The sequence below is a fragment of the Oculina patagonica genome, chromosome 4, assembly GCF_052425735.1.
Source record: "Oculina patagonica isolate OP01 chromosome 4, crgOcupat, whole genome shotgun sequence".
In the NCBI taxonomy this organism is placed as follows: Eukaryota; Metazoa; Cnidaria; class Anthozoa; order Scleractinia; family Oculinidae; genus Oculina; species Oculina patagonica.
The window spans coordinates 57,086,450-57,100,693 of record NC_135761.1 but is presented as its reverse complement, the minus strand read 5'-3'; the positions used below and the strand labels follow the sequence as shown (position 1 = coordinate 57,100,693).

Sequence of the window (14,244 nt, the reverse complement as noted above, 5' to 3'; positions counted from 1 at the left end):
GACTCTCAACTGTAGCACCTATTAGCACTGGAAAAGGCCATTTCCGATTGAACCTTTGCCTCTGTTTCAAAACGAGTCCACCTGCGAAACCATTCAAAAGAAAATGAGTTTGATCTGCATGAAAATGGACCTGTAGGTAAAACTCGTTTTTTTTTATAAATGGTTTCGCACGTAGATTCGTTTTGAAACAGAGGCAAAGGGTAACTCGAAAATGGCCTACTGAACTGGCAGGAATCAAAGAAACGATCGCGAGTCAACCATAACCGATGCAGCTATCTTAACAGACCAATCAGGACTCGACAGAAAACTGTGTAAACTGATGGAAACCGCGGGAGAAGTCACGTGCTCTGAAGTGTGTGCGTTTAATGTTGGCTTTATTTAGTTTTTTTTTTGGGGGGGGGGGGGGGGAAATAAAAAAAAAAAAAATATGAAAAAAAAAAAAAAAAAAAAAAAAAAAAAAAAAAAAAAAAAAAAAAAAAAAAAAAAAAAAAAAAAAAAAAAAAAAAAAAAAACCCCCCCCCCCTCCAAAAAATAATACCCCCCAAACGTTAATGACAGTTCATCTTCAGTTAGAAAAAAAAAAAAAAAAATTAAAAAAAAAAAAAAAAAAAAAAAAAAAAAAAAAAAAAAAAAAAAAAAAAAAAAAAAAAAAGAATAAAAAAAAAAAAAAAAAAAAAAAAAAAAATTAAAATAAAAAAAAAAAAAGAAAAAAAAAAAACGGAAGTGAATAAAGAGATAATTTTAAGTTTGGTAAAGTGCAGTGCGAGAAAGAAAGATATATTAGCGACCTTCAGATTGGACTACGAGTACGAGATTGAGTACGAGTGCGAGTACGTGTGCCTCCTATAATGACTTATCACACCAATCTTATCCTTAACGTTTATTTATGTGTTAGTCAGCAAACGGGAAGAGTTATAGCCTGGGGGATATGATTGTGTTGAAATTCCACAGTCGTACTCGGCTCGTACTCGATCTTGTACTCGTAGTCAAATCTGAAGGTCGCTAAAATATTATTAAGTCAGTGACACAAGCTGTCTTGGAAAAATACCCCTTAGTTACCCCAACAAGAGCAGAGTCTATGACCTTCTGAACATATATTACCAACCAGCTGTGTTCCAGACTTCTGTTGAGAGAATCGAAACAGGGATTTTTTTACAAGTGGCTTGTGTTGCTGACTGCTTTAATTTGTATACATAATACAGTGGAGCTCTGTCACGGATTTGATCAGATTTTTGAACAGCCAAAAATTATATTTGTGTCGTAGGACACCTAAAAATAAGTGTCCATTTTTTATTAAAAATTGTTATATTAATGTAACGAAACTGTTAACAAACATTTTTGGCCGCGGATGGCTAGGATGGAAATGGATTGGAATTGAAAAATTTAGGCTAAACTTTTCAAAGTTGTTTCCGCGTGTCATCAAAAACTTGATATTTATGGCCGAAGTTTGATTATTATCTACAAATTAAAGTTGTAGCTTCCATTAGTTGTTCAAAGATCATGTTTTTCATGGGTTAAGTTGCCTACCACTAATTTCAGAACAGTTCAGACCAAAATTAAATCTGCGAAATTCTGGTGACGTTGCTCCTTTAATTTGCATCACAGATCTAACTTGGAAACGTTCTTGTGTTCCTTCCCTCCCTGTGGCCTCTCTCCCTGTCTCCCCTGCTCCTTCCTTCCTTCCTTCCTTCCTTTCTTCCTAGATAAGTGTCCCCAATAAGCTCGTCTCTCTGTACAGCTAAATACAATATATCGTTTTTATCCTTTTAATCCTATGCAATTGTAAGCGCATTGAGAATTTTAAATGCGCAATAAGAACCTTTTTATTATTATTATTATTATTATTATTATTATTATTATAAACTAGTTTTAATATTTTTAATTTATATGGCGCGCGCGTTTTATATAAAAAAAAAAGGGGGGGGGGGGGTGTATAAAAGAAAAAAAAAAAATTGAAAAAAAAAAAAAAAAAAAATACCGGGGACGCGCGCGCGACTTTTTTATCGGGGAAAAAAAAAGGGGGAGAAAAAAAATCGCGGATTTCCAATAGAACACTGCTGAGTTTCTACTAATATTAGTTATTCCTTTATTCTTTCCTTCCTTTCTTCTTTCCTTTCTTCTTTCCTTCATAACTTCCTCTCCTCTCTTCCTTTCTTAAGATAAATTACATTGAGCATCTCACTAACAAATTAAAATTCCGATCCCCGCAGTTTTACTCCTACGGCTGCAGCACAGGTAAATAGAGCGTCCTCTGGGCTTAATTCTTAAGGCCTGGCAAAACGAGGAAACAATTATGGAAACATGTTTCCAGAAACAAATTTCCATAATTGTTTCCTCGTTTTGCCACTGGTTCCATGCCGCGCGGAAACACAGAATGTAGTGTGGTGTAGCAAAAACAAATTTTGCTTTTTGGGAACAAAAATTGACACTGGAAGCAACGCTACCCGTATGACAAAACTGGGAACATTCCCTTTTAAAAAAACGAGAGGCTTGGAAGTCTAGAAGGGAAACATGCGCGCTACAGACCTGGCAAAACGAAGAAACACTGCCTCGTCCCCAGGCGCCGGTCGGCCAAACGGCAAAGGCGGTAAGGCGGGAAAACAGGGAGCGCGGGGGTTGCCAAGCGAACCGTGCACGACCAAGGACGAGGACGCCTGGGGACGAGGTAGGAAGAAACATGTTTCCAGAAATAATCGCAGCGCGCGCATGTTCCCTCAATGTTTTCTAGCTTTACCACATGCAAAGCATTGCCTCCAGCGTCAATTTTTGTGTCCAAGAAGCAAAATTTGCTTCTAGCTGCTTCTGCTTTACAGCAAAAACATTCTGTGTTTCGCGCTGCATGGAACCATGTCAAAACGAGGAATCAATTATATATGTAAGCATGTTTCTGAAAACATGCCTCCTCGTTTTGCCGGGCCTTTCGTGTGTTTCTCAACATGTTTTCTCATTTTGCCAGACCTTTAACTAGATTTGAACTATTCAAGTCAATCTTTCTAACCCTATTAGAAGGTCTAACTGACCGCTGAGAAATTGAGAAGTTGCCGAAAATGTGACTCGTTACTGGGCATGAAATTCGAGCATTCCCATTCAGACCCTTGCTTGTTCTACCTCTTAACCGTTTTTCTCCAACAAGAAAGCCGCGCAAATGCCAGTAAGTTTGTAAGTTATTTACCATTAGGCTTATCTAGCTTCCGACTCTAGGCCGCACCCTATTAAAGAGCTTGTCGTTTTGAATTTTTTGTCGTCAGAGTGTGCTCAGAGATTTGTAGAACTTAATTTGAGCTTCATAAATATCGAAATGTTTAGTGAGTTATACATAGTTTTATACCATGCCATAGAAAATACAGTCAATCAGAATACAGGAAAGCCGTTGTATATTCGACGGTATTCAACCGAACCTTCCCATCGTGCGCTGCGATCTCATTCTCGAATGAAATTTAGTAAGCATATTTTCTATGGCAAGGTATAAAATAATTACACAACACTTTCTCGTTGTATACTATCGAATATCCCACTTATCACTTGAATTTTCTTCGTATACACACTCACCTAAGTAAAGGCTCGTGTGTATTACCGAGAAAATACAAGTGACTCGTGGGTTATTCCATAGTATACCACTCGAAAGCGTTACATAACTAGTATATATACAGTCAACTCTCTCTTAACGGACACCACTATAAGACAAGACCCTTGGTTATTTTACTGTAACTAAATTCCCTTTAAAGACGGACACCTCTCTAAGACGGACAACGGACACTTTGAAACCTTCAACGGGCACTTGAGAAGTGTTTTTTCAGTTTAGTGAATATACTACTTCAAAACTCCGTATCGACATAAAGCAAAATAACTCAATGCCTTATGGATACCAAACTTATTCACCAAAATAATCCGTTATAACGAATTTATACTTCTCTGCTTAAGTGTTTGGGCACCAAAGAGGTCGTTTTCTACTTACAGTATTACGCTTGGTAGAAGCTCTCACCTTTTGCTTCAACAAGCGAATGGAGCCTTTAAATTATCATTTTAGTCTTGTTCCAGTTTGTAAAGTGTATAATGAGTTCAGTACAGTTTTAAGACTAGAAGCTGTGAACGTTTGCTTGAATAAATACAATATGTAGGTACTGGTCACTTCAGTTCAGAAGAAGTAAACTATCGATTGTAAAAAAACAAATGAGTCAATTTTCTAGATCTTTCTAATACATTTTTTTGTCCCAGTTTATAGGCTTTTCTAAAGTAAGCGATTTTGAAGAGACTTGAAACCTATGTGTATTCACTGTGCATAGCCGTTCAGCTTTATTACTCTCAAAATTACTAGTGCCACGTTACCCCCACTCTCTGTAAGGCGGACACCACTCTCTAAGACGAACAGTTGGGGCCGGCCCCGACTGTGTCCATCTTAGAGATAGTTGACTGTATATGCTCCTTAAATTTCACAGACCGTGCATGCTGCATGGCAGGCGTTCAAAGGGAGGAACCGAGGGAGAAGGAAAAAGGCCGAAGAAAGGCGAAGAGCGTTTTCCGTTTACTCACTTCTCTTTGAATGACTGTCACACGGGGTATTCCATCCTCGGAGACCCAGGGGCAGTTTGTGGGGCAAGAGAAACGCGAAAAAGCGGGTAAAAAATAGCGCGAAACTGCCAGTTACATAAATCAGCATATAAAAGTTCTATTGACTGAAAGTGCCCCTGGGGAAAGATTCTTACCAGACCAGTTCAAAAAGCTCTCTGAATACTGCCGCGTGATTGGGCAGAAAAATCTTTTGTTTTCCCTTTGTATTATTCTGCCCAATCGGCGAACAGCTTGACTGCGGTCCTTTTGTTGTGTTCTCATGCAAACGAAGTATGTACACAAAGCCAGTTCGCTCGCTATATCTGTCTTGCTTTTTAGCGGAGAATTTGCTCGGGAAGGAAACGTTTCGGCTAGTGCCTCCCCTGGTCGAAAACGTCGAAAGTTTGACGGCCATGCCCGCGGAGAAACGGCGGATTCTTCAGATTGTGGTCGATCGCAGGAATCGTAACACTTGAATGCTACTTGCGAGCTATTAAAGTTTGTGTGCGATATGCAGCTTGTTGCACTGCTATAAAAATGGATGTTTTTCAGATCTTTTACGGAAAGATTGATGACAGTTTGAGGCGAAACTTTTCCAAACAAGAGTATATTTTTCACGAACAAACCAGGCAGATGTGTCAAGCGGCCGATCGCGACTAGCTACGCGTGCAAAGCGTGCAGCAGCGATTCTAGCACTGGCTTTTGTGTACAAAAGGACCGAAGTCAAGCTGGTCGTCGATTGGGCAGAATAATACAAAGGGAAAACAAAAGATTTTTCTGCCCAATCACGAGGCAGTATTCAGAGAGCTTTTTGAACTGGTCTGGTAAGAATCTTTCCCCAGGGGCACTTTCAGTCAATAGAACTTTTATATGCTGATTTATGTAACTGGCAGTTTCGCACTATTTTTTACCCGCTTTTTCGCGTTTCCCTTGCCCCACTAACTGCCCCTGGGTCTCCGAGGATGGGGTATTCAGACACATAAAACCTTTCCATTTCGGCAAACCCAATTTTTTTTGTTTAAAAAAAAAAACAACAAAACAAAAACGCAAACTTCCTTCCGAATAAATAAGACGCCATTGCCCCAAAATAACTCCCGCCACCAATTAAGTCTCTAAAAAAAATATAACGCAGGACTTATTATCTGAGTTTTACGTTATAGTCATTGCACTTCCTGGTGGCTCACAAGTAACATAGCCATAAACAAACCATTCTCCACACCAAAATTTCCTTTTAGTGATATGTCGTTCCATTGTCGTTCCATTCCATTGCTTCTCTTATCCTTTTACTCTCACTCTACTTTTGTTCCATTTGCTTCGTAAAAGTGTGACATAACCATTTTTTCTTTGGTTTTTCTCGGGCCAAACTGAAATTAAAGTGGAAAGTTATGGTTGGTTCCCGTGTGCACCCAGTACGGACCTACTTTTTCTTCGCTTCCGGTTTGTTCAGGCTTTCGTCCTCAGTTCTCCCTCGGCAAAACCGGGTCACCTGACCAGCCTAACTTCCGCTTGATTAACATGTAAATGCATGGATGCGATCTTTTCAAAACTTCAACCTCACTGCGAACAATTAAGTCGAACTTGTAATTCAGAAAGTGGGCTAAAGGAGCTTTCGGTTGTTCGGTGTTGTTATACGATACGGGTGAGTCCGTCTTTTCTTGTCTTTCACGCGCGAAGACACGAAAGTCACCTTGCCTTATCGAAGCTTGTGGCATCAAGGAAATCGTTTTGTGGTTGTCTTAATTTTCGAGAAATTATTTCTATGTGGAGGCCATTTCTTGGATTTCATTAATGTGGGTTGCTAATTTTATCCATATCGCCGTAGGAACACGTCAAAGCGGGGGTTATTTTACGACGGTATTGCTTTTTCGTGACTGAGTAGGCTAGCGATCTTACTTCGCTTATGTTTGCGTTTATTCAGTCGATTTAACTCACCATATTTATATTTTATGTTTATGTCAGATTGTTAGTGAAGGAGAAAGGCTGTGAACAGATGTGTATTGACGGTCTTTAACCGGCTTAGACGAAAATTCAACAGAAAAACTGTTTGCTTGACATCCTCCATCTTGAGATAATACGTTTCACATATCGACGTGCTCAAATGAACACTACGTTAGGCGGATGTTCAACATAACTTGAACGTTTTTCTTGAATGAGAGGAAGCCACCAGAATTTTAAAATTGAACGTTGGATCGCGAGCTTTCTTCCTGTTTAATTTAGATCAAGCGTGAACTGTTTACTACGCTTAGTGCCTGTTGATTTTTCCTCGAGTTGGCACGTCTGGTCGAGAAGGAAGACAGCTCTATTACTACCGACGTCTAAACGCCGTTTCAACAGAAATCTTCTGACTGAATACAACTAGCAAGGACCTTTGACTGCATAATAACCAAGGTGCTGTTATACTGGAGACAGAAGGCTGGTATAAGCTACAGCAGTGCTTGATCTAATCTGAGCTATTTACACACCGCCATTTTGTTAGCCGCGAAATGTAAACACGCTAACTTGTTATGTACGAGCATTTCTGGTGAATAGTGAAGTATAGATTTTCTTTACATTATTGGAATGCAAGAATTTTCGTGCAGTGCTTTCAAAGTTGTTCAAGTCACGTATGGCTTCATTCTGTTGGAAGGCGGTTTTTGAATTGTCTGTTTATTCAAGAATTGAGCTTATACCCACAGGCTGAAAACTTTGCTCATCGATCGATCGAGGCACAATGAGTATGGCTTTTGGTGAAAATTTGAACAACAACTCCGAGTTTATAAACTGTCTTCGAAAGCCTGTTGACCACAGAACAAATGAGGTAAGTGATATTTAATCGTTCTAGCAACTCAGTTATTTTACAGATTGCAGAATATCTCGTGTGAGGTTGTGCAATTTGATCCATGAAATCGACAACATTGCGAATTACGCTGAATAGTTGTCAATTTCACAACATCAATGAAGTGATAATTTTATTTGATTTACTTCGTTCGAGCGAACGCGAGCTTAAGTTGAATGGTTGATCATAGATTTTAAATTAAGGATTTGAGGCATGCTGCTTTATTGTAAAACAACTCTCGTCAAGATACCTGCAGAATTGTAATGAAAATTTGAACTTGCATTCTTTATAAATTCTTGAGTGGAATTAAACGACTATTTTGAGCAATAAACGCTGCTTGATATACCCGCATTTTTTTATTTTGCATTGCAATTTTAGAAAGTTAACCCTTTTGTCAGATTACCTTCTATCATAATTTGGTAGATGTTTGTATTATGTATCATTTGTAAACCATCTTTGCAATGTACTGATTACAGTACATAGCATCTTACCACAAAATGTTTATTATAATAAGCTGATAGTGAGCTTAATTTTTACAGCATATCTTTGTTTTGTTTTTATTAATGGGTAAATGGATTTTCAAGAAACAAAACAAAGCTTTATTAAGATTTAATTAGTTATACCCTGTCACCTCTTTCTGTATATAATAATTTGTAAGTGGCAAATCTGTCGGTTACAAAAGGTTTTTTCAGCTTTCACTTGCCTAATTTTTTGCTCCTGTAATTATTTCACTTAAAAAATTTATCCCCTAAGCTAATCTTGTACCTTAATTAGCTTAGTTCAGGTGACAAAATGACATGCATTTATTTTATTGACTAAGATGTAGTGTAGAGCATATAAGATCAGTACAGTAGAATTGCAATTTGGAAATTTGTGTAACATGACTGGGTAGGTTTGGATACAAAATTTCAAACTATTAGGCTGTACATGTACTTTGTTAGCTAAATAAAAGCTCATTTACATGTCTGAGCTTTTCTACAAAATAGATTAAAACAGCATGCATGAATGACTACTGAAGCAGGGTTGTCAGTGGGTTTTTGAGTAGCAGGTTCCATCCAAAAAGTAGGGGGCTTCGAAACACTCAGAACTTGATAACACACACAAGGAACTGACCTACTAATATTCCGAGTAGCCGGCGCAGTATTTGGAATAGCCGGTGAAATGCGCCGGTTGCCGGCTAATTTTGACAACCCTGCTGTAGGATTAGATGTTCCTTCATTACTGTTTATCACTCATTCGCTCTCACACAATTTTTCAGATTTCCCTAGAAACAGTTTACTGGTGGTCTTAAAATAGATGATCGTATAAAAAAGTCACTGTCAGCTAACACAAGCCACTGCACAAAGAAACGAATCCAATTTGATTCAAATTTACTTCTTGGGATCACGGAAGAAAAGACAAAACATGCGATAACTAGTTAAGTCCTTCCTTCGCACACTGCTCCCAAACTCACTTCTCTGTAATGATGCATGCTATAAAAATTAAAAAAAACCTTAATATACATGTAGTGTGTATGTTTAAAATGGAAGTGAACAATACTAGGCTTTAGCCAAACTTATGCGTGTAGGTGGTTTAATGCTGTTTTTGATATTACACTATCTGTGTAATAATAAACATTATATTGTACAAGCAAATTAAAGCCATTGTTTATTACATACTCCTGTTATTATGTCTCGCCAACTCTTCATTTTCACAGTATTTCCTTATACTGCGTGTGTGGCAATGCATTCTATAATCACTATTAATAGTCCACTAACCCTTTAGAATAGTTAAAGTGACTTTAAAGGGATTCATTTTCATTGGAATTCTAAAAGCTCTTATTCAAACGTATAATATCTCTACGAAAAAATCCACAAACCAATTTAAATTCTTAAAATCGGTGTTTGAGGTAACAGTCTTCACACTTTAGGCAATCAAAGGTTTAAACAATATGTGAGAAAGACAAATTTCTGCTCTGCTTTTTTGAGTTTTAAGTTAAAGTAAATTCCACAGTGTTTTGCAATATTATTGAAAAGTCAAAATTCATATACCATATTCTCGGTTACATGTAAATGACCCCAGCTTTCATTTTAAACTTACACGTAGCATGGTGGACTCGGCATTTTCTTTGACTTATGCAGTTTTTCCTGCCTGGTTTTCATATTATTATTGACAAAAATGTATGTGGCTAATATACCTACAGCTTATTATACCTGAAATAAATACCCCAGAGGCCCTGCCAGTGGTGGGGGGGAGGGGTTCTTGTGTCGCTTGTCTAAATTTAAAAATGTTCTGTGTCGCTGTTTTATCGCTCTTCATGACGCTGTCGGTTATTAAATTGAAGCAAAATTGCCTGAATTACCCAAAAGTACCCTGGCAGAGCCTCACCCCAGGGGTCTTTTTTCAACCCCACCATGGAGACCCAGGGTTTATTCAGTACCCGATGTTCATTCAATCGAGAAAATATGGTACACTATTGTACATGTAAATACTAATAACATTATTTCCGTTCTGCAATTACCGGTAGCATCGTTAGCTTTTTACATGTATGTGTAAAATAATACCCCATTACTTAAACCAGTTGTAATTTTGGGTCTAATAATTTTTACAACCTGGGTGTTACAAGAAGAAAGAAGTTTGAAAGTTAGTACATATAGATATAAAGGTTTTTTAATTTTTGTTTTGATGTTGACAAGACTAGTTATTGATGATCTTGTTTCTTTTCCTTCAGGATGTTGAGACTATTTTTTGTTATTTATGTGGGATGCAGGCTGTGTCAGGTCTGCCCGAGTCCTCTGTCAGGTCAGTGTTATCTACATATCTTAAATTTTTTGAACTGATGCCATTGAAAACTTTTAAGTTATACTTAACAAATAGCTTTGCACGACAGAGAAAGACATATTTCTGCTGTTTTTTTTTTAAATATTAAGTTACAATTTCACAGGTCTTTAATTTTGCAATTTTTACAATTTTTAAAAAAGTCATGAAATTAAAGACCTGCGAAGTAGATATTTTAATGTTTTTGACATATTTTTTATGTTTTTAACATATTTTTGGGCCAAATAGCGAAAATAAAACCCTGCATGAATATGTAAATATCAGTACCCGATGACAGTTTCAGGACATAAAGGACGAAGGATAATCCGAATAAATTCATTGTGTCCAACAATTCAGACAACAAATGAGGATCTTGATAAATAGAATGTTATATTTCGGTATAAGCTATACCATCATCAGACTAATAAAATTAACATACAAGCTAGATCTTAAATACTGTGAGTGAGGAGACGGAAACAATAAGTTTACTCAGGAGAATAGATAGAGTTTTCTGCTGGATTTTAGTCCATTGTTCAGGGAAGGTGCTAGGCGTTTGATATAATAAGCCTCTTTGTATAGAAGAAGAAGTCAAGTCAAGAAGAAGTCTCGATCAATGAGTTGTCAAGCAACTCATTGATCGAGGACTTATCACCTTCTATTGTAGATACGTTGACGACACACTACTCTTGATAAAACCTGACACAATCGACATCATTCTAGAACTTTTCCACAAGTTTGACAAGAACATCCGCTTTACTTATGATCTCTTTGAAAATACCACTCCGCACTTTCTGGATATCAACATTTTAACCAACGGCATCGGAATCTACCGTAAGGACACCTTTACAGGCCAATACACGAACTGTGATAGTTTCGTTCCATGGCGCCAGAAAATTTCTTGGATTAAAGCTCTAGTCAACCGCATCCACAGTATCTGTTCACCTAATATGCTTAAATCTGAACTAAAACGGCTCAAAACGATCATATCTTGGAACAACTTCCCCTCGCGCATTGCAAACGCGCTAATTCGACGGTTCTCTTACGATGCCCTGAATAAGATCCGTACAGCAGCGAACAAAGACAAGGAAGACTCCATAACCATCTGGCTTTCTGTCCCGTACATTGGAGACAAAACATCCCAACTCTTAAGATCCTTCAAAAGAAAGCTTCGCAGATGTCTTACAAACTCTAACATCGAGATAAAAGTACGCGAGAAAACAACGAAACTATGTTTTTATACGAACAACAAAGATCGAGTTCCACTTCTGAATAAATCGCATGTTGTTTACAAATTTAAATGCCCTGGCTGCCAATCAGCGTACATCGGCAAAACGGACAGAACTCTTTTCGTCCGAACACATGAACACGCAATCTCTGACAAAGAGAGCGCAATTTACAAACACCTACGAACGTGTAACCATTTACTTTTCATTCGTGATTTGTGTAATTTATCGGATAATTTAAACACTGAGATTGCTCCACCTTCTATCAGTAATGACAAAGAATATTTCACCCATGTTGTCCGTGATAATACAACGGTATTAGACTGTGATCACAACTGGAATCTTCTTCTATACAAAGAGGCTTATTATATCAAACGCCTAGCACCTTCCCTGAACAATGGACTAAAATCCAGCAGAAAACTCTATCTATTCTCCTGAGTAAACTTATTGTTTCCGTCTCCTCACTCACAGTATTTAAGATCTAGCTTGTATGTTAATTTTATTAGTCTGATGATGGTATAGCTTATACCGAAATATAACATTCTATTTATCAAGATCCTCATTTGTTGTCTGAATTGTTGGACACAATGAATTTATTCGGATTATCCTTCGTCCTTTATGTCCTAAATATCAGTACAGGGGTTCTTAAATGGTTTAGTATTAATTAAAGGTTGTGACATTGACTTTGTGTGTGTACGTTTGATGCACAAATAATATACTGGGTATTTTAAATTATAACCTTGTAGGTTTCAAGGAAATATAATATAGATTTTTCACATGTAATATCTGAATTTGATGTTTCAACTTGTATAGAAAAGTTCTCATTGGCAAGAAAGGGAGTTAAAAACAATAGATGTCAGGCTTAATTTTCAAACTTCCTTGACTTCAGATGTCTTGCAAAGATCTTCTTTCACTTTGTTGCTAAGGAAGCATTTGAATCAGTCATGAGTTATTCCAATTTTGCTTCTAAATGAACATTATCTATTTTTAAAAGGGGTTAAATGCAATAACTTCCTTGCTAGCATTGTGAATGTTTTGCATGACTGTAATATTTGAAGTTGTTTTCAGGGTGCTCTCATCTATTTTAAGAAATAAAATAATTAACCTGTTGTTTGTAATCTTTGTGAACTAAAACATGTTTAACTTAATAATTGGTAGCTGTGAGTCCGGGGGGGGGGGGGGCACCCTGTATATTTTTGGGTGGGGGTGTGCCGCTGGGAATTTAAAGCCCTTATCCTATACCAGACCATGTTCAGCTGAATTTTGCAACCCTATACTAGACTAGACACCGAAAATCCCTACCCTATACCAGACTTGTATTTTTTTAGAATTGTATTACCATAAGTGTTTTAATAGAAACCATCTGTCAACAAAGATGCTGCAATGATTTTTTTATGTTAAGGTCAACCTCTTTCTCTTCTGCGTTTCTATTCCTGTTCTGGACTTAATTCGTCATATCACCGATCAGTTTCCCGGCAAATGCTACCCTTTTCTAGACCAAAACTCTCTGATTTTTATACCCTATCCCAGACTAAACTGCTTGAAAACCATACCCTTCACAGCGGCACATACCTATATAGCTCATATATGGGAGTGCCCCCCCCCCCCGGGGCTGTGAGGCACACCAAAAATAATTGTAATTTAGTACATTTAGATCTTAATAAATTTTTAATCTTCTGTCTGATATTTGAGAATGGTACATGTATAAAAATGATTTTCATCTGATTATGAAAAGTATCGTCTGCAACCTTTGACTGTGGAAAGTGCAAGCAGTTTTTTACAGTGTACACATTAGTTACAAAAACATCTATCCTGCTTATGTGTTCTTGAAATTATGTTTACAGTTGTTCTCATTATATTTAACTGCGCTGTCAGTTTTTTTAATTACATGCATTGTGTCTAGATAAATGTGTGTTGCACAACATTGATCATTATTAGTTCTATGGGCACAGCATGCAGATTTACATATAATTGACATTGTCTACAGTGTAGACTGGGATTTGTGAGAACTTATAAGGAACTTACATTCCGATATTCAGTTGCCAGACAACTAGTAGTAGCTTAATTAAGCAAAAATCTTCATAAGACTCAAGTTTCTTATGCATAATTACAAGGCTAGTAACACATGTTGCAAACATTTGTCACAATGTTCCATGTAGGTTTCAGCCAGTCATGTACCAGCAATTTTTTTGCATAACCATTGTTAACATAAATTTTTATTTAAATTCCAGAGCCATGTCAGAGACTGCAAGATATGAGGCAGAAGATTCTAACTATTTACTTTATGTGTAAGTTATTTACTGGGCAATTAATTAAAATTCATCTGTAATGCGTAAAATTTATCAACCTTCCTAGAAAAGGTCTGGCTTTGTACTAATGTACATGTACTGTATGGGCAAAAGGAAAACAATCACAAATATTTGTTACTGTAGAAGTGTTGCAACATCTATTAAGAAATCTCTGAACATTGTATACATTCATGAGTGAACAGAACACCCACAGCACTGTGGTAATGTTTCTTCTGCTGTGTGCTGTACAAGCAGCTAGCAAACCATAAGTAAATTAAACTGTTCTTTTGAATTTAGAATGTGAACAGTCCCTCCACATGTATATTACATTTCTTGCATCTCAGTACATGTGTTAATTGCTGGATTTTGAAGCACTATTCAGGCTTACCCAACTTGCAAGTCTTTGATCTGCAGTCTACATTTGTCGCACGCCAATACATGTATTTTTAAGGTTTTACACTCAGTCTGACTATCAGACATCTTTTTGTTTTATTCAATGTTGATGGCTGGCCTATTGAGTTAAGAATCAAAAGACTCTTTAATTATTTTCCATTTTTCAGTATTGGTTAAGTTT

The 14,244-nt window shown here is 37.1% G+C and overlaps 1 protein-coding gene and 1 pseudogene across 2 annotated transcripts in view; one reads left to right on the top strand and one right to left on the bottom strand.

Annotated features, from left to right (window-relative positions):
• LOC144650836 (NACHT, LRR and PYD domains-containing protein 4-like) overlaps positions 1-14,244 on the bottom strand; it is a 98,616-nt pseudogene that overhangs the window by 35,594 nt on the left and 48,778 nt on the right. The window lies entirely within an intron of this gene.
• LOC144650832 (rap guanine nucleotide exchange factor 6-like) overlaps positions 6,057-14,244 on the top strand; it is a 43,300-nt gene continuing 35,112 nt past the window's right edge. The window contains exons 1-4 of the mRNA XM_078510594.1: positions 6,057-6,187; positions 6,508-7,345; positions 10,074-10,144; positions 13,614-13,670. Of these exons, the coding sequence (XP_078366720.1) occupies positions 7,259-7,345; positions 10,074-10,144; positions 13,614-13,670 (215 nt within the window). The 5' untranslated portion in view covers positions 6,057-6,187; positions 6,508-7,258. The remainder of the gene's footprint in view (positions 6,188-6,507; positions 7,346-10,073; positions 10,145-13,613; positions 13,671-14,244) is intronic.